Source organism: Dipodomys ordii, unplaced genomic scaffold (assembly GCF_000151885.1).
Source record: "Dipodomys ordii isolate 6190 unplaced genomic scaffold, Dord_2.0 Scaffold21, whole genome shotgun sequence".
Taxonomy (NCBI): Eukaryota; Metazoa; Chordata; class Mammalia; order Rodentia; family Heteromyidae; genus Dipodomys; species Dipodomys ordii.
In genome coordinates this window covers 3,326,861-3,351,788 of record NW_012267237.1, presented here as the reverse complement: position 1 = coordinate 3,351,788, position 24,928 = coordinate 3,326,861, and the positions used below count along the sequence as shown (strand labels likewise).

At 45.5% G+C, this 24,928-nt stretch overlaps 1 protein-coding gene across 1 annotated transcript in view; it reads right to left on the bottom strand.

Annotated features, from left to right (window-relative positions):
* Positions 1–24,928, bottom strand: part of Adamts16 (ADAM metallopeptidase with thrombospondin type 1 motif, 16) — a 99,799-nt gene that overhangs the window by 73,745 nt on the left and 1,126 nt on the right. The window contains exons 2-3 of the mRNA XM_013013835.1: positions 24,874–24,898; positions 19,141–19,466 (exon numbers count right to left, since the gene is read on the bottom strand). Coding sequence (XP_012869289.1) covers positions 19,141–19,466; positions 24,874–24,898 — 351 coding nt within the window. The remainder of the gene's footprint in view (positions 1–19,140; positions 19,467–24,873; positions 24,899–24,928) is intronic.

The following is a 24,928-nucleotide window of genomic DNA, read 5'->3' as shown; positions in this document are numbered from 1 at the left end:
GTATTGGATCATTTGGTGATAAATCGGCAAAGAGAAAATCAAATGCCTGTATGGAAAAGCAGGATGAAAACAGACCTTTTAAAATTCCTTAAGGACACTGGGCACGAGTGGCTCAGGAGGCTGAGATCTGGGGATCACAGTTCGAAGCCAGCCCAGGTAGAAGTCAGTGAAACTCTTAGCTCCTGTTAACCACTAAAAAGCCAGAAGTGAAGCTGTGGCTCAATTGGTAGACTGGTGGCTTTGAACACGAAACTCAGGTTTTGAACACAAACTCAGGGTTTGAGTTCAAGCACCAGGACTGGCATGTGCATGCGTGCACACATGTGCACACACAGACACACACAGACACACACACAATTCCTCAAAGATACAAATTTGAGTGACAACCTTTTTACTTTTTAGAATGATAAACGCTTAAAGCCTGATAATGCAATTGTTAGTGGGAAGAGGACGAATAGGCAAAGGTGGAAACTGAGGTCCTGCCAGGAGGCCAGCTAGCTTTAGAGCTATCCAACCCATTCATCAACATTGACATCATACCATTCAGTTCTGGGATTTAAATCCTGAAAATCCTTGCCAAATAATTCTTCTAATTATTTTTGTCTACATTTGAAAAATATGGCACACACATAAAAAGATTAATCAGGGCTGGGAAGGTGGCTCAGTGGTAGAGCACTTGTCTTGCATGCCTGAGGCCCTGGGTTCGATTCCTCAGCACCACATAAGCAGGAAAAAAAGCCGGAATTGGTGCTGTGGCTCAAGTGGTAGAGTGCTAGCCTTGAGCTGAAGAGCTGAGGGACAGCGTCTAGGCCCAGAGTCAGGCCCCACCACCAGACCCCCCCTCAAAAAAAAAAGATTAATCATCAGATATACAAAGATGGTTCAATCACACAAATCAGTAAGCATGAAACAACAAACATCAACAGAATGAAACACAAACATCACTTAGGTATCTCAATAGCTGCACAAAAGGTATCTGATGAAAATTAACATCCTTTTATGATAAAACACTGAACAACTTACTGTAGAAGGAATATACTTTAACATAATAAAGGCCATACATGGCAAGCTCCCAGCCAACCCCACACTCAACAAGGAAAAGCCAAAGCTTTCTCTCTAAGATCTAGAATTAGACAAGGCTACCCTCTCTTACCAGATATTGGAAAATAACTCAAATGGTCATATTTGCATTTGACCTGATCTTATATACAGAAAACCCCAAAGATTCAACCAAAAGCAATACAGATGTTATCAAGGCTGCAGAATACAAAATAGCATTGTCATGCAACAAGGGTGAATTCTCTGATAATTCAAGAAAAAAGTATCACTAAAATAGCTACAAAATAGTAGACATGTGTTTATACAGTGTTTCCCAGTGAAAATTACAAAACACCAATGAAAGAAGCTGAGGAGGAGATGAGGGATGTCTTTGTTGGATTATATAATAGCAGAATGAATTTACTGAAGTTTGAAACTGTTACTAAATGTTGGATAATTTTATGTCACTTACAGCTCTCTAATATAATTACCTATATTATTATTTTTACACTTTTTGACATTTTTTTGATGAATTGTTACACAGAGGAAGATGTGACAGACAAGCAAGTGTCTGCTCTGCTTGTTGTTTCCAGAGCCTATGTCTGATTCTCACTGGGATGCTGGGGGTGGGGAAGTCTTGTCTCAGGGCTCACCACACGAAGCACCGTGTGGGTCTGGGCCGTTCTGAGGGATTCTGAGCACACTGGAGGGTGGGGCAGGCAAGCCAAGTATTCCTGAGGTCTTGCCATCTAGGAAAGGCTGAGGTGAGGCGTGGTAGAGGGGGGTGGGGGAGAGGTTGATTAGACATGCAGAGATTAAGCACTGGCCACAGCATTCCTGCTGTCCAGGGAGGGAAGGCAGAGGAAAACTTGGTCAACTATCAGTGAAGCCATCAGCGCTGTGGGGGGTAGACCTCCTGGGGACCAGACATCACTCAGCACTGAAAGGGAGAAATGCTTGGAATTCAAGCCCTGCATCAAGGAGGAGGAGGAGGAGGAAGCTGAGGAGGAGGAGGAGGCAGCCAGCTTCCATGTAGGACTGAATTGGTATTCCAGAATATTATTGACTAAAGGAGGAAGTGCTCCTTTGAGGTTGGTGGTTTCACCTAGGAATGGCCAAGTCTGGAATTTCACACTGGATAAAGCCGTTGTCAGTTCTCTGAAGTGGACCATAAGCCACCACCAGGCAGTGCCCTGTGCACGACCCAAGCCCATGTTCCACATCGCTGAAGGTGGCTGGCGAAGTGTTAAACTAAAAACGAAGACATCCCGCCTTCCTTAAAACATTTTGTGATAGGCAAGCGATCCTTTGCTTTCCCAGCCACCCTTCATTTCCTTCCGAGCCAGAAGAGGTGTGACCCATCATCTCTTGGAATCGATGTGGGGAGTCAGAAGCCCCAGAATTGACAAGCCATGCAGCTGTGAGACCTATTAGCTGTGTGGCTTTGGAAGAATTTGGCAGCTTCTCTGTGCTGTTTTGTCATCTAATAGATAGATATGAGGATAGCTAGTCACCTGAATTTTTCAGACTTAACAATAATGTATTTAAAACATATGATGCATAGTAAAAATTGGCTAATTACCAAATTAATAAAGCAAAGGACAAAAAATATCAGTCTTCACCGGGTGATCGCTGATTGTCCTATGGTGATTTGGGGTAATGGAATTTTGGGGTCCCTCTGCAGCTCTGATGAGGGTGCACCCAATACCACACATATCCCAAATGCATCTTTGCTGACTTGACATTCTGCACTATTACAGGCTCCTGGTCTACCACCTGTGTATTCTGTGAAGACTGTTGGGATTTAAAACCATGCTCTGCTTCCAAGGCTCAAGTATCTTCAACGACCCGGTGGAGAGAAGTTGATAATTATTTTTTGTTGTTGTTGTTGGTCATGGGGCTTGAACTCTGGGCCTGGGTGCTGTCCCTCAGCTCTTCAGCTCAAGGTGAGCACTCTACCACTTGAGCCACAGTGCCACTTCCGGTTTTCTGGTGGTTTATGAGAGATGGGAGTCTCACAGACTTTCTGGCCCTGGTCTGGCTTTGAACCATGATGCTCAGATTTCAGCCTCTTGAACAGCTAGGATTACAGGCGTGAGCCACCGGCGTCTGGCTACATTGATAACCCGTGTTGCATCTTATATTCAAATGACTTCTAATTTTCTTAAATGTAGTAACTGATAAGCATGGTACTTTGTAACCCTTGGTGAGCAAGGGACAGTGGAAACTACGCTTCGTTAAGTTATCACATCCGCTCGGGGCATCCTTGCCAGGTTACTTAAAACAGTAGGGGCAAATCATGGAAGATGCGTATTTCCTTCTTAGCTAAATGTTTCTGAACCAAGAGCACTTGCCTGAAATGCAGAAAATGTCTAGTACACAGTCAACATCAGGATGCCAGAGCGCAGATCATTAACCAGGTTTTCTCAGGGGTCAGGGACCCCAGCGCCCTCCCAGGCCACCGTTCACAGGCAGAGCTGTAAATCATTGTCCGTGGGAAGCTCACCAGTCACTGGGTAGGTGGAAGGGACTGGCGTTCCAATGCTGAGACAGGGCAGGAAAGGGAAGGAGGCCTGCATGCTACTGCCGAGACAGATGGGCTGCTCCGAAGCATGGGTCTACTACACTGTATTGATTACTCGCAGCATTCACGGGTCTACTACACTGTATTGATTACTCGCAGCACAGGTTTTTATTGTATGGGTCTCTATCTATCCACCATCTGTCTACGATCTCTTTCTATAGGCAATATAAAGAAAGAAAGTAAACTGAGAAAGGCTTCTCCTCGAGGCTAGTTCTGTACTGTGGCCCCTCGCTCAGCTAGGTGCTCACTGGCAGCCTGTGCAAGGGAGCTGGCTGTGTACAGACTCGGGGAGAAATGGTAGGAGAGACAGGCATTTGGACTCCAATATAGTTTTACTGTAACTCTCCTCCTTTATCTTTTCAATAGCATGGTAAGAGGCTACCCAATCTAGGTCTCCTAAGAGATGTTTCAGAAACACTAGACAGTTGCAGCTTTCACGGAGGCCAAACGCTGCTTTGCACCCCCTTGTATCTTCAGAATCACACACAAAGCAAACCAAGACAGATTCATCACTTTCCGGCCATATCTGCTCCAAACCACAGTCAGCCTGTTGCATGACTGTGCATGATATTTTGAAAATCAGATCCAGCCAAAGGCAAAGAAGCTAAATAAGCCAAAACACTCCTCCTTCCCCAGGGGATCTTGGATCTGATTCTCTTCCCTCCTTTTACACCTGGCAAACACACCGGCCTTCACAACCCTTCAAGACGACAGGACTGATGTTCCTGTCACAAGAAACCCTACTGTCCTAAACCCCAACAAACCCAGGGTTCTTGGTTTCCACGATTTGCTCAGCACTGCACTCAGTTTCTGGACACTTTCCAATTACCGATCTATGCACTCAAGGCCTACCATTTGACCCTTGACACCTGGACAATCTCCCGTAAACTGTATCTTGTTCGTTAGGGCATTATTCACATCACCAAAATATAGCCAAGACTTGGTTTCTCACAAACCCTCAGTTCCTACCACAGAGACCCTGAGCCACATCTGCAGCACCCAAGGACCAAGAAGGGGAAACAGAGCAGTCTGGGAGAAGAGGAGCCAGCATGAGCAGAGTCAGCGTCGGCTGACTGGCAGCGGGAACGAGCGGACAGCACGCTCTGGGTCCCGAGATGTCCAATGAGCCTGGCTTCGAGCATCACGCAAACAAATCCCTTTCAGTTGTTGAGCTTTATCTGGCCAAACGCAGCCAGTGTAACCAAGTTTCATCTTTCATGGACCCCCAGTGACGCCCCTGAGAAGAGCATGCCCCACAGCGGGCCCTGGCTCCGCTTCCCAGAGCCTGTTCCCTGCTGGCCCGCCCCTCCACCCCTCCCACGACTCCATCTTCCTGCCCAGACCCACTCTCCCCAGTCTTCCTTATCTTTCACGTTGGATGGCACCGTAGGAACTTGCTTGTTGCCATGAGGATGTTAGTGGTGAGCAAATGTGAGACCTGGGCCTGTGGCAAATGGAGAGATCACGTGCTGGGCCCCAAGGCAAAGATGACTCTGCCTTTCTTTGGTGGGGAGACCTTTCTTGTGTGTGTGTGTGTGTGTGTGTGTCTGTGTGTGTGTCTGTGTGTGTGTCTGTGTTTGCAATTCTGTGCATATGCCCTTGTCCTCAGACCCAGTTACTTTATGTTTGTATAGACAAATCTACAATCATTTTACTGGGCAACTTTCCACATTCAGCCTGCATGCTTGAAATGCCTCAAAGATAATGAGAAGAGAAAAAGGTAAAGACCAAGGGGCAGAGAGGAAGGTCATGCATGCAGCCTACAAGAAGAGAGAGGCCACAGCCCTTGCTGTGGGTTGGGAAATGAGCGAGAGAACAGCCGTGGCCTGTGATGTCCCGGCGGCCACCGGCCACTGGACAAGGCTGGCCGTGGCCTGTGACGTCCCGGTGGCCGCCGGCCGATGGACAAGGCTGGCTCTGGAGGACGCTGCAAGGCAGGTGCTTCCCATCAGAGGCCATGGGTTCCGGTGCCGTCACCGCCACCTACAGGATAGGGCTGGAATCACACATACTTCCCTGCAGGCATCTGCTCCGTCCAGCTGAGACCCACAGCTCACGGTGCTGCCGCCTGGCTCACCTGTCAGCTGATTGCTCTGTGAACTCTGTCCCTGGACACCACTGTGGTGTCTGCATCTCCCTCTTAAGCGCCAGGTCTGGGATGGGCATCTCACTTTTCTGTAGATCTTGCTAAGCTTGATTTGCTGATCCCCTCTGGCACTGTCTCTGCCCCATGTCATCATCTGATCTTGCTGATCGCCTCTGTCCCATGTTGTCATCTCAGCCCGTGACACAGATGAGCACCTGTTTTCTGGTGACGTATTGGTGACTATGAAAAGCAATGCCAAACATGACTACTGCCTGTTATGTTCATGGGGAGAGACTGAGACCGTGGACCCCCAAACACAGAGCAGCTCAGAGCTGAACCTGGCATTTTATAGGAATTGTGTTGCACATGTAAACTTCTAGGCAGTTACTTTACACCACGGTTACTACGGATACCAAATTTGACCATTTGTAAATTCTAGGCTCAGGTATACATATGACTACATATGCTCTCAGACACATCAGACTCCCGAGGGGCTTACGAAAGCTATGGCAGATTCTATTTCCAGGACGATAGACTCAAACTGTGTGAACTTCCAACAAGGTGGCAAAGCATATTCAAAATGTTCTCTGGTAGGCTGTCCCACCACAAGCTTCAATGCAAAACTTACTACGTAGACATTATCTTTCCTCTAGAAATAAAATATTGATGAACTTTTGGAAGTTTAGAGACTATACTTGATTCATTTTGTATCAAAACTCTTCTCATAACATCAACACAATTAAAGGTAGTAGTAACTATGTAATAAAATTAGCAGAAAAAAAAAGAAAAATGTATCCAGCTGGTGGTGGCTCATGCCTATAATCCTAGAAACTCAGGAGACTGAGATTTGAAGATTACAGTTTGAAACCAGCCAGGGCAAGAAACTCATCACAGAAAAAGCCAGAAGTGGCTCTGCTGCTCAAGTGGTGGAGTGCTGACCCTGAACAAAAAGGAGCTCAGAGACAGCACCCAAGCCCAGAGTTTGAGTCACAGGACCAGCAAATAAATAAATTAAAATAAATAAATAAATATGCCATACGAGCACACGCATACATATATATGTATGTGTATATATGTATGTAAGTATATATATATATATTGTGTGTATATATATATATATATATATATATATATCCACACACACATACACACACATATATTCAGTGGTGCCTCTACTTATAAACCACGCATGTTCCAGTCTGGAGCTACTCACATTGTACCACTGACCCCTGCTTCAGTGGCCATGGTCCTTCATACAGTAATGCAGGAGAAACTACAGTTACTCCACGACCACGAAGCATGGGAGCTGGGCCTTTTCCAACTGATGAGACATTAGTACTGGGGCAGACAGATTTCAAAAATTACGGTAAAGATTTTTCTTTAATCAAACTGATTTGGGAGTTGGAGAAATGGATGGGCAGGTTGAAGGGAAAGGCAAGGGGAAAACTGCCTTTGGTACGGCTGGTTCTCAGTCTTCTCTGGGTAGTCACGAGGCCCAGATGAGCCACCAGTCTGGATTCAAGTCAAAGCCTGAAGATACCTGTGATAGAAACCACAGAAGCTGTGCGTCAGAGGCCGCCCTTCTGAGCAAGGCGTGTACAGATGGACTTTGAGACCTATCCATGTGAACACAAGGGTGCAAAGAATGTGGAAGTAAAGGTGAATTCAGACTCGGGATTTAGGTTTAGACTTTTAACCCATCACAAAAGAAAGTCTCCAACCAGGATCCAACTAAACACAATGGCAGTGGAGCAGATTCCTCAGACACAACTCTGTCTCCATCCCTGTTTTGCTGAATACAAGAACAAGTTCACGGTTGCAGCAAGGACTCTATGAATTCACCCCATGTGCACCACCTAGAATGGAGCAGCCACACTTTTGACCGGGCTGAAGTTGAAATCGAGATCAAACAAAAATAACCTCTAGGAATTTTCCAAATTGAGTCAATTTTAGAGTATGTGAGAAAAAGGTGAAATCTGAACTGGGAATAGTCACCAGAGAAGAGGTTTGATCCAAGAACCATACAATGTAATACAAGGTCAGAAGGTATTTGACACGCTTGTCCGTGATGTTGGATAGAACACTTGTTCCCTTCTGATTTTATTGCAGTGTATTAATTCCATGTTCTGTGCACATTGCAATATAGATAGTTAACTTGTGGATGTTGGGCTACCACCCAATAATGCAATTGTTAAGACATAGGCTTTTAAGATGTTTCACATTCAAGTTGCAACCTGTGAGATTAGCGAATGGTTCTCAATGTTTTACACTTGGGATTGGAGTCACATCTGTGACCAAATGGTCACAAAGCCATGCTCCCTGTCACACGAAGGTACATGGCCATCATAGCACATGCTGTCCTTGGTGTGACCAGAGCTGGATATGCCGGTTCTCAGCTACTGCAGACATCCATGAGACACACATTCATGGAAGGGAGGCTTGAGGACTTTTTCTCTGTTGGATTATAAGTTTTCAGTCAATGCAAGGAATACTTACACTCATTTTAACAAATGTAAACTTTTTAGTGTTCTAGAAAGCACGTTAGACTCAAAGCGCAGAGAAAAATGATTGTCATCTTAAGCTCTGCACCTTGGTCTCCGCTATGCTTGGACTTAAGATACACGTCTATTTCAAATCCATGAGCACGAGCATCGTGAAATTGTTCATGAGCTGCAGGGCTGCCTCCGAGAGAAGATATCTCACGTGGGCCTAGGTTTTGTATTTCCCCCTCATGGAAGGGTGGATAGCAGGAAACTTCAAAGCATGGGGGTGGGGGGTGAGAGGGCTTCATTAAGTCCACAGGTTATTTCCCAAAGGCCAAGACAGTGGACAGGGGAAAGAAGACGTGATGGAGACAGGGGTAGGAAGCATTATTGGCAAATGATCTAAAAAAGTTCTAATTGGCAAACATCAGATTATGTTATATTATTATGTTATAAATTGAGAATCATGACACTGAGTGGTATAGAAAAGGCTGTATAATTGGCTTTTTTATGGACTGGATATTGACTTGCTTCCTCACATGACAGACTTACTTGACAGAGTCCTTACATGTTTAAACATTTCAAGTTCCGTGTGCCAAGTCCTCCGCACACGCTTGTGTACTGAAACTAGAAATAGGACTGTGCTGCAGCATATGTGAGCTTCTCTTTTGGCTTATTGTTCCACAATCCATCACTCTTTATTTTATTACCCAGTGATGGCCCGCACAGGGAATAGTCCAAACTCCCCTGCTTCAGCTAGATAATCTCTGCAAATAAAAACAGAGTTTATGGCTCCTTTGGCAGCTGCAGTGGGAATACAGAGCCCAAATGTGAGCTGTTCTGGGCACTCTCCTCATTTATGACTCCTTGTTAAGTGCAAAACGATCTCCCAGGTGTTCAAAATAGACAACTTTCTTCCAAAAGCATGGACAAAGCAATGGTTCTATAATTTACACAAACAATGGCTTATATTTTAAGTAGCTGGATTGAATGATATGCCTTTCTATCATGCTATTTGTTTCCAATAAATCCCTACAATGCGCCTGGTGCAAATAAAATATATTCTAATCTTATTCTGTCTCATCAGTGCGCTTTCTCTGAAGGTCAGGAAAATGTCGCCTCTGGTCTAACTCCAAACCCACTTGTGGTACAAAGCACGTGCTGACTTTCCAATTTGGTTTTATCTGTATTATAGGGTTTAGAAATGTGTGAGGGAGAGTTAGGAGAACAAACTGTTACACAGCTCCTACTGTGCACAGAACCTCGTGCTATGGGCTTTCATATGTGCAGTCTAACACAATCCTCCTGCAATGCGCCAAGGTCCAAGTGCATCACAAACTGCGAAACAAAAGCTCAGAGTGCTGGGCCAAGGGGCTGCTCAGAGACATCAGCACTAATCCAGACCACAGGACCAGGGTCTCCCAAGCTCCTTCCCACTATGTGTCACAGGAAGCTCTTCCCTTCTGCTTCCTGCCTGAGGGCTGGCCAATGCGCTCTCCTTCACTTGCCCAGAGCTCACCAGGTTCAGTTCTTTTTTTTTCTCAGAATAAGTCAAGCAGCCCTTAAATTATAGGTGCTATAAACTTCTTATGTCTTTCGGTGGTTGTTGAGGTACATTTTGGGGGGGGGTCTGGTTGTGGGACCTGAACTCTGGGCCTGGGTGCTGTCCCTCAGCTCTTCAGCTCAAGGCCAACGCTCTACCACTTGAGCCACAGCGCCACTTCCAGCTTTTTTCTTTTTGCTTATGTGGAGCTGAGGAATTGAACCCAGGGCCTCAGGCATGCAAGGCAAGCACTCTACCACTGAGCCACCTTCCCAGCCCGATTTTTATTGATTAAAGTAAATCACTAATTTATTTTATAGATAAATGTGTTAAGAATAAAATAATTCACTAATTTCTTACTCTAATTTTACCTGTTTTGGTCCACTTTTCTACTGTGTTAAGGGTGGACAAGTAACAATTCAGAGAGAAAAAACTAGAGTAACTGAAAATACCATGTCATGACCTAGTGAAACGTCACACAATCTCAATGTCATCTTAACCTCCAGGTGACCTATTTTATCATCCATATCACATTCACAAGTAAACAGCATGGCATTTTTAGTTCTGCCACAGATGAGCTGAATATTTGTTTCAAACTTGTTCAAATTTGATATAATGACTGCCATGACTTATTTTATTTTATTTTTTTGCCAGGCCTGGGGCTTGAACTCAGGGTCTAGGCACTGTCCTGGAGTTCTCTATGCTCAAGGCTAGCACTCTACCATTGAGCAATGGTACCCCTTCTGGCTTTTTCTGAATAGTTTATTGGAGATAATAGTCTCATGGATTTTTCTGCTCAGGCTGGCTTTGAACCACAGTCCTCAGATCTCAGCCTCCCAAGTAGTTACGATTACAGGTGTGAGTCATTGGTACCCGGCGAGCTATGCCATATTATACCTCCTTGTTGCACATTAATTATTGAGGTAAAAATATAAATTCAAACTATTCAGCGTTGCATTTAAAACAATTTTCCACTTAAAATTTCCTGAAATAATATAAAATAAAATAAAACCATAGTACCCAATTGCTACTGATTTAAAATGCTGTGATTAAAAAAATAATAATGTTTTTAAAACACATGCCATTTTTTCTAAAAAAATATTTAAAACAAACTCTTGAGTAGTAAAATTTATGTACAAAAAGTGGCAAAGGATGATAGGTATTAGTATACAATGGAATCAAATTCAAAAAACAAACCACATGCCTACAAACACCAGAGACACAACAGAAAACACCCCAGCCATTAGTTTTGAGTTCACTTTTGGGGTCAAGGCACTTGAGAGCTGTCCCATGGGGGAGACCCGCTCTGTCTGCAATACTGAGGACTGGGCCTCCTGAAGCATAGTCATTCACTTTGATTCAGAGTCTGGCCTGGGACCAGTAGATAAGGATGTCCTAATTTTGCTGCAGCAATAGCTTGGAGGGTCTGGCCACACAGACAGAGTGAATACACACACACACACACACACAGAGTTTGTAAACCAAGTCCTCAAACTCCCATTTATTTCTATATGTGGTTTAAAAACAACAACAAAACAGAACATTCAGGCCTACTGAGGAAGCTGCACTCCTTCTAAGAAAACTATGCAGAAGGCTTAATTTACACCAGATGAATGGAAGAGTAGGAAAAACACCCTGCCATGGAGAATTTTACTGAGGTCTTTGCTGTATGCCAGAAATAATTGCAAGAGTGTGAACTAGAAATAAAGGAAGAAAAGTTCAGATATACCTGCTCTACTCTATTTACAGAGTAGGTAACTAGGTGACATAATGATTAAAACAATACCATCAACAACAAAATCTCACCAACTCAGAACTCCAAACAGTCCACCTACTTTATACTTTATGGACCTGGTACTGATCTAACCAATCCATTTCTGCTTTTTTTACCTGCTTTCCATTCACCTCCTCCATCAGTCCACAGAGTAGACCAAGATCAGATCTAAGAAGGTAAAAGAGCCACTCCTTCCTGTCTATTCCCTATGGGCTTCCTGTAGTTCCTCTTACTTCCTGTCTGCTTCTTCATTTCCTGTCTTTCACTAGGGACTTCCTGTTAGGACCAGACTTGGCAGTGGTGATGTGTTCTGGGATCAGCAGCTGATTCTGGCCTCCTAAGTTCCAATATATCATGTCTCCTTGGTGCCCTGCAGCAAGATTCACTACTTCCATCTCCCATTCTTTTAAGCCTGAGTTGGATAATACTGTCGTCTTTGGTAATTACCTGAGTAAATAACATAAATAACAGAGAATACTGTCGTCTTTGACAATTACATTAATAATCACAACTGGAGGAGATGGATTCCAAAATGTCAGTGTGAGGAGTGGGCAGCGCCTCTCCCCAGAAAGACAACTGCTTGACTGCTACAAAAGTCTCACTCACGTAGATACGCACACGCGTGCGTGTGCATGCACACACACACACATACACACACACACACACTCACACAGCATCTTTGTCCCTTAGACAGTCTGGGATACAGATCTTTCCCCAGAGCCACTGACTACAGAGACCATGTTTTCTCAGGGATTCCTTTTTCTGCAGGTAGAGCTTGGGGATGAAGAACCTCCTGGCTACTCTGGGTTTGGACCTGAATACCATCCAAGAGCAAATGAGACTGGTCTGGCAACAGTCCATAAGACTTCTGTCCTTGGGGGCAGCATCTGCCTGCTGACCTGGGTGTCAGGAGCATCTATGCTAATGAGAAGGGAGCCTGCCTCCTGTGTGCTCACCTTCGCTATCCCGGGACAGAGCTGCTAAACTTCATAATCTCCACACATATTCCAACATTAAACCCTTTCAGCGGGCTCTCCCTTACAATGTGAAACCATACAGGGCATGTCAGGGAAACTTGGCTAGACAGGAGTTTGAAAACTTTCACCTGGCTTTAGAAGGTAGGTCAAGTCAGCCCTCACCTTTAGGCTTCAAGTAGAATAAAACCTCCATATAGTTTGCAGTTCAATGTGTCTAATCACCCAATGCTCTTCGTGATGAATGTTAAACTAATAGGAAAATCCACAGTCAAGCTCATTTCATAAAACAATAGTTGGATGGACTTCTAGAGATAAAATAGGTATGTTGCTGTCAATTAAAAACTTTTGTTTTGTTTTGTTTTTTGTCGGTCGTGGGACTTGAACTCTGGGCTTGGGCACTGTCCCTGCGCTCTTCAGCTCAAGGCAAGCACTCTACGGCTTGAGCCACAGTGCCACCTCTTCAATTAAAAACTTTTAACCTTACATTTATTCATAAGTAATTAATAGAAGTTTGTGAGATTATGTTACCACCACCAGGTAGTTCCCCACAACTGTCTTACACACTTCCTAACCACAACCAGCCTTGAGAACAGGGCTTCCTTGTCAACATCACATTGCATCTGGCTATACCACCACGAGGCCTTCAGAGAGTGAGAGTTTCTTGCAGTGCTCTACTCTCCCTAATTTTCTTATGATGCTCTACTCTCTCTTCTCCCCATTCTCAGTGCTGATTCTTACTTTGCTAATACTGCTCTATTTTTCTGGCTCAAAAACGTTTTGCAGAGTCAGTTGGAAATCTGGCAGTATTTCAGGCAGCTTTCTAGGATTTATTGGGTGCTTCAGACAAGTCTCTCAATGACTGCAGTGTCCAGAGAGTCCCTGGTCTGGAGATAACCCAGTGCGATTCAAAACAGTTCCCTGAGCAAACCTCCAACCACACAGGGGAATTCATAAACAGAACGAAAAATCACAATATTTACCAAATTTTTATATCTTTGATAATAAGAGAATCATTTGATTTTAAAAAGTATCATATGCATTATCTGAATAAACAGTATACTTAATTCTAGAGGTGTTAAATCTCATGTAAATTTTATGTCAAGAGCAGTTAAACCATTCACTTATTTAGCAAAAATGTTAATTCAAACATGAAATGTTTTAGATAATTCTGTTTTATCACATGTGATGAAAAAGCATGTTATTTTGTTGTATTCTTGTTGTCTTTAAGCAGTTTTATAACATGTCAATTTATGAGTACAATGCATCTTAACCAGTGTTATCTCTTTTATCATTTTTTCATTTTAAGCAAACACCATTTGGAATAATTTACTAGTGGAGTTTCCACAAACAGCTTTATCAAAAGTCCTAGTGATCAAACCACTTTTAGATAAACTACACTAAAAATTAGAGTGTTTATCATTTTCCATACAAAATAATTTTTATTTATGTTTTTCCCAAAACAGGTTGAGAAATGCTGATATTACTTATTGTATGTACATTTGAAGTAAATCACTCATTGCAAAAAGAAAAATGGCTCACACCTGTAATCCTAGCTACTCAGGAGGCTGAGATCTAAGGATCAGGGTTCAAAGCCAGCCCAGGCAGGAAAGTCTGTGAGACTCTTATCTCCAATTAACCACCAGAAAACTGGAAGTGGTACAATGCCACAAGTAGTAGAGCGCTAGCCTTGAGCTGAAGAGCTGAGGGACAGTGGGACAATACCCAGGCCCAGAATTCAAGCCCCAAGGCTGACAAAAAATAAATAAATAAAAGGTTAGTATGGAACAAAAACTTGTGAATAAAAAAGCAGGCATTGTAAGTAGAGAAACAGATCATTCTGGAAATCCCAACTGTAGTTCAATGTTAGAAGCTCCTCCCTGGAGATTGGCTGTGGAAACAAAAAACTCAACTACCATGGATGACTTTAAGTGGAACAGAAAGTTGAAAAGTTCACACCCAAGGTCATTGTCAAAAACAGTGGACATCCTGGTTGAGAATAGTTTAGAGGTGGAGAAACTCACATTTGCAACACTCGAGCGAAAGCATTATTCTAATTGAAATTAGTCAGACATTGACAAATACTGCATGATCTCTCTCAAGGGTGGACTCTTAAAAATAAATGCATGGAAACCGAATTAGAACATTGACCCTAGAGACAGGGAAGACTTAAGCAGGCAGGAGTGTGTTAAAGCACCCACACCTAGACTTATGTAAGATAAACGAATCTGGATAACTAACAGAGAGCATGGTGATTACAGTTAATGATCCTGTAGTGCGTACTGGTCGTTTGCTAAGAGACTATAGCTTAGGGGCTTTTCTCCCTCCTCCCCAACAAACACATAAAGAGAGATACTGTTAGGAAGATGGACAGGATATTTCATTCCCACAGTAACCATTTACTCTGTGTCCAAACAGTTACATACTTCATTGTACACTAAAAATTGATTTGAATAGGAAGAAAGAAATTAGACCTTGATGAGAATATCTAAAAAGAGCATAAATAAAGAGAAATGATATGAAAGGGTAGAAAAGGTAAGATCTCTAAAGTGAGTATTCTGCCTCAATAGCTTGGTAACAAATTTCAATTGTTACCTGAAAAGTCATTAAACTCGATTATAAGTTAACAAATAGCATGCCATCTGAGGAGCAAAATAATTTAACATGCACAGAGACTCAGAGAAACGTGGGACATTGTCAACAACATAAGCAAGGGAGAAAGGAAGAGAAAAGATTAGCGAAGAAATAATGGCTCAATATTTTTTTCTCAACTGATGAAACATTAAACTGCCCTTTCAGAATATTCAATAAAAGAATAATCACGAACACACCCACCCTGCATCCACCATACTGAAAATGTTCAAAGAAGAAACTAAGGAGAAAACTGGCCCATGACCCAGTAATCTCTTGAAATTATCAAGAGCATAATGATATTTTTAAGATGTACAAACCCTAGTGGACTAAAAAGTTGTTATCACCAGAAACAATGGAAGCCAGAAGGCTGTAGAATGATATAGTCAAAGAGCTGAGGGGAAAAATAACAAAAACACTTTCAACCCATGCAGAAAATCCTCACAGTGATCCCAGATCAAATTAATTATCCTCCCTTCATTGTGGTTACAAAGACTACTTGTAGAATGTCCTGAGAACACCACATCCAGGGCTAGGAGGAAACTGGTGGGAGCTTCACAAGGCTGCCCCAGGTCCACCTTGAAACAGTGCGTGACGGTCCCCGAGTGCAACGCTCCTGGTGGACTTCGCCCTTGTCACTCATTGGTGGCACCAGCCTTGTATATGCAGTCAAGATGCTCGGCCCTGCCCCCCCCCCAAGCAAGGTGTGTAGAGGTATCAGGGTGGAGCCAGGGCTTCCCGGTGCCCACACCGGTCTTGTTTTGCTAGGCTGTAGTAAGACCTCTCTCTTTCTCTCCAGTGCCTCCTTAGGCCCAGATGCAGAAGGATCCAGGGGTATACCATTCCAAAGATCATTCACTGTGGATATCATTATGGAGAATGTAAAATCTAAAATACAATGCTTATGTCCCCTTTTCTTCTCTTCTTTCTGAATATGTACTACAAATAGATCAATACCATCAACAAACTTCATAGCATGCCACAACCAACTGTTCAGAGGGCTATTAGGAAAATATACCCAAATTCAAAATCTGTGGCTGAGGAGAACAAACCCATACTATTTCTCTGGGAATAAGGTTGTCCAGTTAAACTATATCAGATATTCTACTCATAAAACATACATTTTTGAAGTTGCGTTTTCATCATGTAGAACAGGGAGACAAAGGAGTATTTCTACAAGGCAGGATCTTTTTCTACAATGTGTTCTCCATTCCACTCCGCCAAAGCGAGTACATGAGAACAGAGTCACTGAGACCTCACACACCGACATAAACCCCACAAATAACCCAGTCTTCACTTGTTTTCAGGTAAAGCTTCTGGAATCCATTCAAGGACGCTTAGGGACTAACTTTTCAAGAATGGACATGCGTAGATGAAGCCAGGTCACCCAAGCAAAGGCATTTTGCTGGCATAGCTGAAAGTCTCCTGGGCAGGACATGATGATTTGGCCTGAACAAAAACAGGACACACACCTCTGGAAAGGCACGGTGAGCATCTATTCTGCACAAACAAAGCCTAAAACCGTCGCTGTCCATCAGCAAACAGCTTCTTCCTCATAGGATTCTTGAACATTGTGCGAGCACTATCTCTTAGGTAGGAAGGAACTAGTGGAAACAGCAGAGTTTAGCCCCAGATTTATGATTTATCTCCATCTGCCTCTCTGAGCTTGTTTTTCCTGGTTTCTTGCTGGCTGACCACAGGAGGTCTTTTTTCCTACAAAAATCTGATGTCCTAGTATTAGTTTATCTGTGTGTTGGGCAGTTTCCTTGTTAGACATCAAGAGCAGAGCAGAAAGTTCTACCAAATCCCAACTCCTATCAGGGAGCCAGGTCAATAAAATGCAACTAGAAACCCTATAAAAATGCTCATCTAAGGGCTGTTGGGTGTGACTCCCGGGAGACACATGTGTTGAGCCTGAAGACCCAGGCCAAGGCTCTGGGTTTGGTCCTTTGCAGCAAAACAAAACAAAAACTCTCACTTGAGAACGGAGATCTACCTAACACTTCAGTCAGAATCTGAATGGGCCCCAAATGACAATGGGCCCAGGAAGGAGCTTTCTTTTAGGGATAACAGATTAACCACAAGAGGAGGGGTAGATAATCGCAAAGAATAACAGACCTTATAGCTGTTGAAGATTCCATTCCTGTTTTTTTTATCTATATCACTTTTATGGGTCTGCCTAAGATAAGGACCATTTTATCCTCTCTCCAATGCATTTGATTTGCATGTCTGTATGACAAATTACCCCACTCTCTTACTCTTAAGGCTAGTTGAGGTCATGCTCCTAATGACGCGCTATAGAGGAAATACCAGGGGAGTTGGAATTTATGTCCTTGGAAGTTTCATGATGAAGGCATAAGAATTTCTATTCCCATGACCATAATATCAGATTCCATTGTTCACTGCCAAGGAAGAGCCCTTTTATGACATCCTTTTTCATTTCTTTGTCTTTCATGTAATTCTACACTCACAACTTTTGCTGTTAACTCCCATCAAGTTCAGACAGAGACAAGCAATCTGGAATTATTGCCAGCCAACTTGATTGATGGGACAGATCCCAGGGCAAGACTCAGCTACCATAGAGTGCCGGGCCTCTGAGAGTCTCAGAGCTACCACTGTGCCTGGATCATTAAGGTGAATGGGAGAAGCACCTTGCTAAATCTCTGCAGACAAATTCAATGTTACCAAGTTGGATGGGATGGGAAAGGCACACCTTCGGCCATCTAGATGACTTGTGTTCCTGTTTTAAGGCATTGCAGAGGAAACCCAAGGAAGAGAGTCTGAAACTTTTGCATGATGGAAATGGAAAGACCTATTTTTTTCCTTGGGAGTGCTAAAGAGAAATCAGCCCTATGTCTTCATGCTCACTAAGAGTGCCAAGTAAGCACCACCCTCTGTCTGGTAACTCCTGGTTGTGTCCATTCTCAAAGCAAAGCCCCAAAGCCTTGCAGACATGAAAGTAGAAATGAGATCACCTCGTATCAAATTCCTTTAAAAGGCAGAATGTTGCTAACTTAGAGATATTTTATAGGAGTTAGCACATGCATATGCTTAGTTATTTCAGAGAACTGGCTAACCATTTTCAGCATCTCACACTGCCGCATAACACATGGATTTCTGAGCTGTGGGGATGGGGCGCTCTTCTGTCATGAAGAAAGCTATTGTTAGGCAGACGATACAATTTCAAGAGATGAAAATCAGAGTCCAAAAACCTATTTGCTAAACCCTTCACATTTTCAAGACCTGGAAGTGTTTTGACCACATATTTTCATTCTGCCAAATTGTCTTTTAGTTGTCTGAGATTCGTTTGTTTGAAACAATCTATCTCCTAAGACATTTCCATTACAACATGGAAATCTTTAAGAAGCACAAAAGGTAATACATTGCGCTTCAGAATTGAGGGAAACAGTCAGAGTCTTAACAGGGCCCCAATGCATCGACGCCTCAGGCACTGTTTAAATCAGATGTTCAGAAAGCAAGTAGGCACCAACACAGGCAAAGAGCGACAAGGCCAGGATGGCACCAGCACAGGCATAGACCCACAAGGCCAGCCTCACCTTTCCTCTAATCTGTCATCTGTCACCATTATCAGAGCAAGCGACATAAAGTACTCAGAATTCTACAAATAATCCACACGGCCAAGCCACTGACATTTTTCCAGTTCTGATCATGTAAAATAAATTACAAAATCCCCTTATGAAGTGAATCCATTCAGACTGGGCCACAGATTTCAACGTATATTTCTCTATCAGCAGTGTTCTTCCACAGTTAGTGCAGAACAACAGATGGGCGCATGAGTAGGGCTGGTGAGTGTGGACATTATTTCCAAGTGGGCCCAGGGTGGCTGCAGAGCATATTTTTTAAAGTATCACTTGACATATTTTTTTCCACTTGCTTTTTACGGATCAAAGAAGTGCACAGCACAGTAACAGAAACACAAGTGATGGGATTTAGAGGGCGCTCTCTGCTTTGCTTCTTTCCCCATTGCCACCCACACCTCACCTCGGTGAGGGCTGCCTGTACTCACCAAACCTTGGCAGGTGGAAAGAGCCACCGAGGAATTCCTCTGGTGGCGCAAGGAGCCTTGGTAGAAGCAGAGGTCCTCGGCCCGGAACGCGTGCACGGACGTGGTGCCCTGCCTGCCCAGCGTCTGCACCAGAAATCCAGGAGCCACCAGGCTGCTGGCAGCCTTCAGGTCCAGGTGGAAGTCGTGCCTGGTGCCCTTCAGCCGGAGGTGCAGAGTGTCCCCTCCGGGCCGGTCTGCTGCACGTCGGCGCCGCTGGTGGTGTGTGATTTCGTGGGACACAAACTCTCCCCTGTGGTCAACCTCGTAAGCAGACACCAGGTCGTACTCTGAAAATGGAGAGCAGGGAGCGTCTGAGTCACCACAGGTCCTGACTCAGGGGTTCTTACATCACAGGGCATGGGCATGCCTGTCACGCACTCACCGCAGAGCGAGGTAGGCAAAGGCAGCACACACCCACTCTGAAAAGGACCATGAGGGTCACAGGGGACCCTTAAAGGTATCCTTTAGGTTTCAGCCACTGCTTTCTACTACCACATTACCAGTCTAGAAAATTCCATGCGACTAAAAGAGAAAATCGATTCCCAACCAAATAAAATGCAAAGCTGAAGTTTTGTGATTAAATTTCATAACGTTCCCCTGAGTCGTTGTTACATATAATTATTTTCATAGTTCTGAAATTATAATTCTATCATATTCTTGTTTCTTGCACTATGATTTCTCAGAAAACAGGTGAAAAGAATAAAAAGGTGATAGACACTCTTTGTTGTTTGTTTTGTTATTAAATCATTAAGTGGGATGCCCAGGAGACTACGGCAGAATGGCGATAAGGGACAGACATTGGTGTTATGGGAGGAGTGAAATGGTTTCCTTCACCACTAACACTAAAGCTCTTCACAGATACTGGTCTCTATGTGCCTGTCCAGTCCCGGTCAGGAGCGGTGTGGGGGACCAGGAACAGGCCACGGGGTGCTCAGGAGACTGTCAGCAAAGGCGTTCATTAGATTTGGGACTGGGTGCGTTGCCTGGAGGGCCCAGTGCTCTTGGTGAAGGGGCCTCGGCAGCACAGGGGTTATGAGCCAGGCAGACAGTCCTACAGAGCAGGCAGAGGTCAGAGGGCACAGATATGGAGTCAGGTGGGCATGACAATGGAGCAGGTGACCAGGTGGCAGGCAGGGGTCACAGGGCAGGCAGGGGTCACAGGGCATGACCAGCCCTCTGTCACTAAGGCTTCCCTGTTCCTCAGAAGCTCTGATGCATATCAAACCTGTGTCAGAGCCAGGCTGCCTCACAGAGGTAAACGGTGTGAGCGGGGTGATGGGAACCTGTGCCATGAAGCAGGTCTGGCGTCCGCAGGCAGAAACTGAGGCAGCAGGCTCTGTTAGACAAGGCATCAAAGCCGGGGCCGCGCGTCTGAACGGGTAGGGCAAACTCACGTGGCTTAAAGTGTCACTCAGGAACTTGAGAAAGTGTGACAGGTGTGCTCAAACTGCACTCTGTGGTAAAGGCAGGTGGACGGTGGAGGCCTGGCAGGCCTGGGGCAGGTGGGAGGGGCTCGGTCTGTCTCCAAGCCGCTCACCAGGAAGAAACGGCCGGTGCGCACCTATCCAGTCTGCGTTCCTTCTCCAAAGCGTGTTCCTTACCATGCGCCCTCTCCTGTCCCCTCTCCTCCCTGCTTTCTGGGCTCTTCTCCTGCACCCCAGATCTCTCACGCACCAGGAGGATTTCTCCACGCTGCACCGGTCCCTTACCACCCTTTCTCAGCAGTCCAGCAATAGGAGTCGTTCATGGACTTGTTTCAAACTGTGGCGAATTAGCAAAATTTATTGCACATAAAAAGGGATTACTATCTTTAAAAAGCAAATTGTTTCCCCATGACCTAAGCCACATTCTCATGACCTTTGTTTTGGAAGGACAAATCGTACTTATTCTTTATTTAGGGAGGAGAGCATATAATATTTATCCTGCAAAATCACTACCAATGAATGTCTTTCATACAAACACACAATGTGCTGTTCTATTAAACAATGTGCAGCAAGTTAGCTAGAGAAAATGGCCTGGTTCACTCATGTTTCTGGTGCAAACCTCATCCAAGGCCGGAGTTGTGAGCAATGTGATACTGTGGGGCACAGAGTGGAGAAGAGCCTTGCAGCGCCGGTGGCCAAGGCCACGCTGCCCGCGTGGGGACCCTGCGGGCCGGGGGCTTGAGAATGAACGCTGGGCGTGGTGGCATACAGTAGACTCTAGGTGATGGGTTTGGATATTTTAACCATTTCTATCTCGCTCCACTTTAATTCCTAACCCTCAGCTGGTAAAACATCTGGGAAGGTCACCACCGGTTCTCAAGAGACAGCAGGTGCTGTCTGTGCAGCTCACTGTACCCGCCCAGAGAACGAGCGGGGAGGGACCCACAGAGGAACCACCTGCCGCTAGCTCCCATGGCTCTCAGCTGAGGGCGACTTCCTGACCCCCCACACCCACCCCAGGGCATTGGCACTCTCTGCAGACACAAAGAGAAAAGGCAGAATGGTGCTCCTAGACACTGGAGGAATCCCGGACTGCTATTACACATTTGGCCAGGACAACCCCCAGAAGAAAACGCCACCATGGTCAAGGGCTAGAACCCTTGAGTCTTTCAAGAAATTCCTCCTAAAGACCAAATATGTGTAGACGCACATGGAAAGGTCATGGTTAAAGAATGAAACGCACAACGTAAGTGGAGCATTTACACCCACACTCCCTATCTGGAGAGAAGTCAAAGGACAACCACCGTAAACTGAAGCAATTAGCCTAATTTCATGCTCTTGTTCCAAGATAATCTCCAAAGTCAACAGTTGGGATTTCAAAAAAGAAAGGAAGGAGAGAAAGAGAGAGAAGTGGGAGGGAGGGGAAGGAAGAAGGGAATAAGGAAGGAAGGAAGGCAGCAAGGAAGGAAGGAAGAAGGGAGGAAGGAAGGAAGGCAGGGAGGGAAGAAGGAAGGAAGGAAAGAGGGAGGGAGGAAGGGAGGGAGGAAGGGAGGAAGGGAGGGAGGAAGGAAGGAAGGAAGGAAAGAGGGAGGGAGGAAGGGAGGGAGGGAGGGAGAAAGAAAGGAGGGACGGAGGGAGAGAGGAAGGGAAGAAGGGCAAAAAGGAAGGAAGGGGAGTAACTGTCACTGCTTGAGAAGTCTTGAATAAACTTTTTAAGAATTCATTTTTAAGAATTCATTTCTTAAAAATTCAGAGATGGTTGCCAAACTCAGTACCTCAACTGCTTGATTTCAAGTTTTCTTGACCGCAGCATCAAATACAGGAAGAGGTTGGTTGAGGAGCAAGTGCGCTGGGCTGACGGGGGGGGGGGGGGGGAGTGTCCCAGGGCTGACCTCGTGTGCTGCTGCTTGCTCTGTGTTCTGTAAGATCATGGTAATGGGAATACTGATGCTAGCAGAAGCAGTGAATGATACAAATGGGAGCCCTACAGCTCTGCCTGGAACCCCAAAGGCCACAACCAAGCACTTACAAATGGTTCTCAGTTTGGTTTCACAATAGATAATAGATGTCTGAGTATAAAACATACAAACTGGGAACACACGTGCACCTACACACACACACACATTTTTATGTCTAGTTTAAGACCATCCTAAAGACTTTCAAACTTTGCCCTGAACACCAAATTTATTTTGGAATTTCAAAGGCTGATAATCTGTGATATGTCCTGGACTTGTGCTAAGCATCATTTCCATTACACAGGTGAATCTTTGCAGAAGGCATGTGAGTCTCTCTGTTACTTTTTACAGAATAAACAGTAATACCTGGGTACCGGTGACTCACACCTGCCATTAACTATTCAGGAGGCTGAGATCTGAGGATTGTGGTTTGAAGCCATCCTGGACAGGAAAGTCTGTGAGACTCTTACCTCCAATAAACTGCTCAGAAAAAGCTGGGAGTGGCGCTGTGGCTCAAGTGGCAGAGTGCTAGTCTTGAGCAAAAGAAGCTCAGGGACAGCGCCCAGACCTACTGTTCAAACCCCAAACTGGCAAAAAAATAAAAAGAATAAAAGTAATGCCAAATCAGCAAAAGGAAATCTATATATTCATATCTGAAAAATAGAGCTCAGCTCTACGCAGTGTTGTCTCGGGAATCCCTGGCATCCTCTTTTCTAGTGCACAGTAACTGCAGACACTCAGAAAATTTACAGCAGCACTTGGAGGTCTTGCTTTTGTCCGCATACATGGAGCAACAGAGTTATTTCCCAGCCAGCTTGTGCGTGGGTAAGGCAGCAAGGCTCGCCAGTTCCCGTCCTCCGGCTCTAGCAAGGAACATGGCCACACAACCTCCAGCTCTAGCAAGGAACATGGCCACACAATCTCTGATGTACAGGGAGCACTTTCTCTTGTCTCCCCTGGTAGACCTTTGTTACTGAGGCTTGATGTGTCCCGGACGCTGGGGGGAGGCATGCACACTGAGCTAGAACTTCCCTCTGACTTCCAGTGTGAGCAGATGGGTGGGGACCCCGGCTAAGATGCCAGGCAGAGAAAGCAGCTCCCCGCACAGGCTGACCCGGGTCAGGGAAGGAAGCCCTCGGCCTCAGGCAGGAAGCTGTGCCATGGTTTTTTAAGATCATGTTATTTTAATGAAGATTGAAAAATTCTATGAAGTACACACACACACACACACACACACACTCACACACGCAGAATCCCGAATCCCTAAGATTTAAGAAAAATCTCAAATGATAAACGCAAAGGTCAAGTTATTTGTGGTAAAGTGAGTCATAAGAGGAGCACTGACGTTCACTGGAACAGCCTTCAGAAGTGGTGTGTGTGTGTGTCAAACATCCAGGTAATTAGCTCTGTCTTCCCAACCCCTGTGACTGGTTCTGAAGTCCCTGCTGCTTTCCCCTGGCTCCCTCTGCTGGACCTCGGAAGACCTTGATCTTCTGACATGGAACCCAGTCCCACAGAAGGCGGACTTGAGACTGAGCAGGGAGAAGAGCAACGTTGAACACCTCCATGAAGCCTCACATAGGTCGATCAAGACGGAGAATTCGAGTTAGTAGGCGTGCAATCCGGTGAGTTCTCTGAGAACACGCGGCGGTCGTCACACCCGCTGCGCCCGGACCCCTCCCCTCCATGTGGCCGCCGGAGCTGGAGTTGAGCGTGGGAATCCACGGGGCTCGGCTTCCAGAGGAGCTGATGTTTGCCTTCCCCTCTCCGTCCCCGGCCGGGCCGCGGCGGGCCGGGCGGGGTGCAGGACAGAGGTGAAGGGCAGAGGGCAGAGGGACCCTGGACCCCAACCCACACGGCCACGCGCACGCTGCCCACGGCACCGGCGCCAGGCAGCCATTTAAGGAGTCGCGAGGTTCGGCGAGGCCAGAGCCCCGCGCCGGCCAGGCCCCGACGCTTAGCTCCCTGGAAGAGCAGCCGCTGTCTCCTGCGTGACAGGCGGAGGCGAGGAGACTAGCGGCGGGAGGGAGGACGGAGGGGGCTTTGCTTCTCTACTCACTCAGATACGGTCACGACAAAGTGCAGGCATCACTCAAGATTTTTCCTGAACAAATGTGTGTGTGTGCACGCGTGTGTGAGCGTGTATGTGCGTGTGTGTGCGTGAGCGCAATGTCCCGGCTAGGGCGCAGCTCCTGCTTTCCAGGAATGGAAACGCCGGTGCCACGCGCTCCCGCGCGCTCCGCGGGGAGCAGGGACGAAGCTGTCCCGCGTGCAGCGGGCGCGGGCATCACAGCCTCCCACTCGCCCCGACTTACCGCCTCGCTCCGCTCCGTCGGGCCGCTCCACGGCAGGGGGGCGCGGGACGCCGGG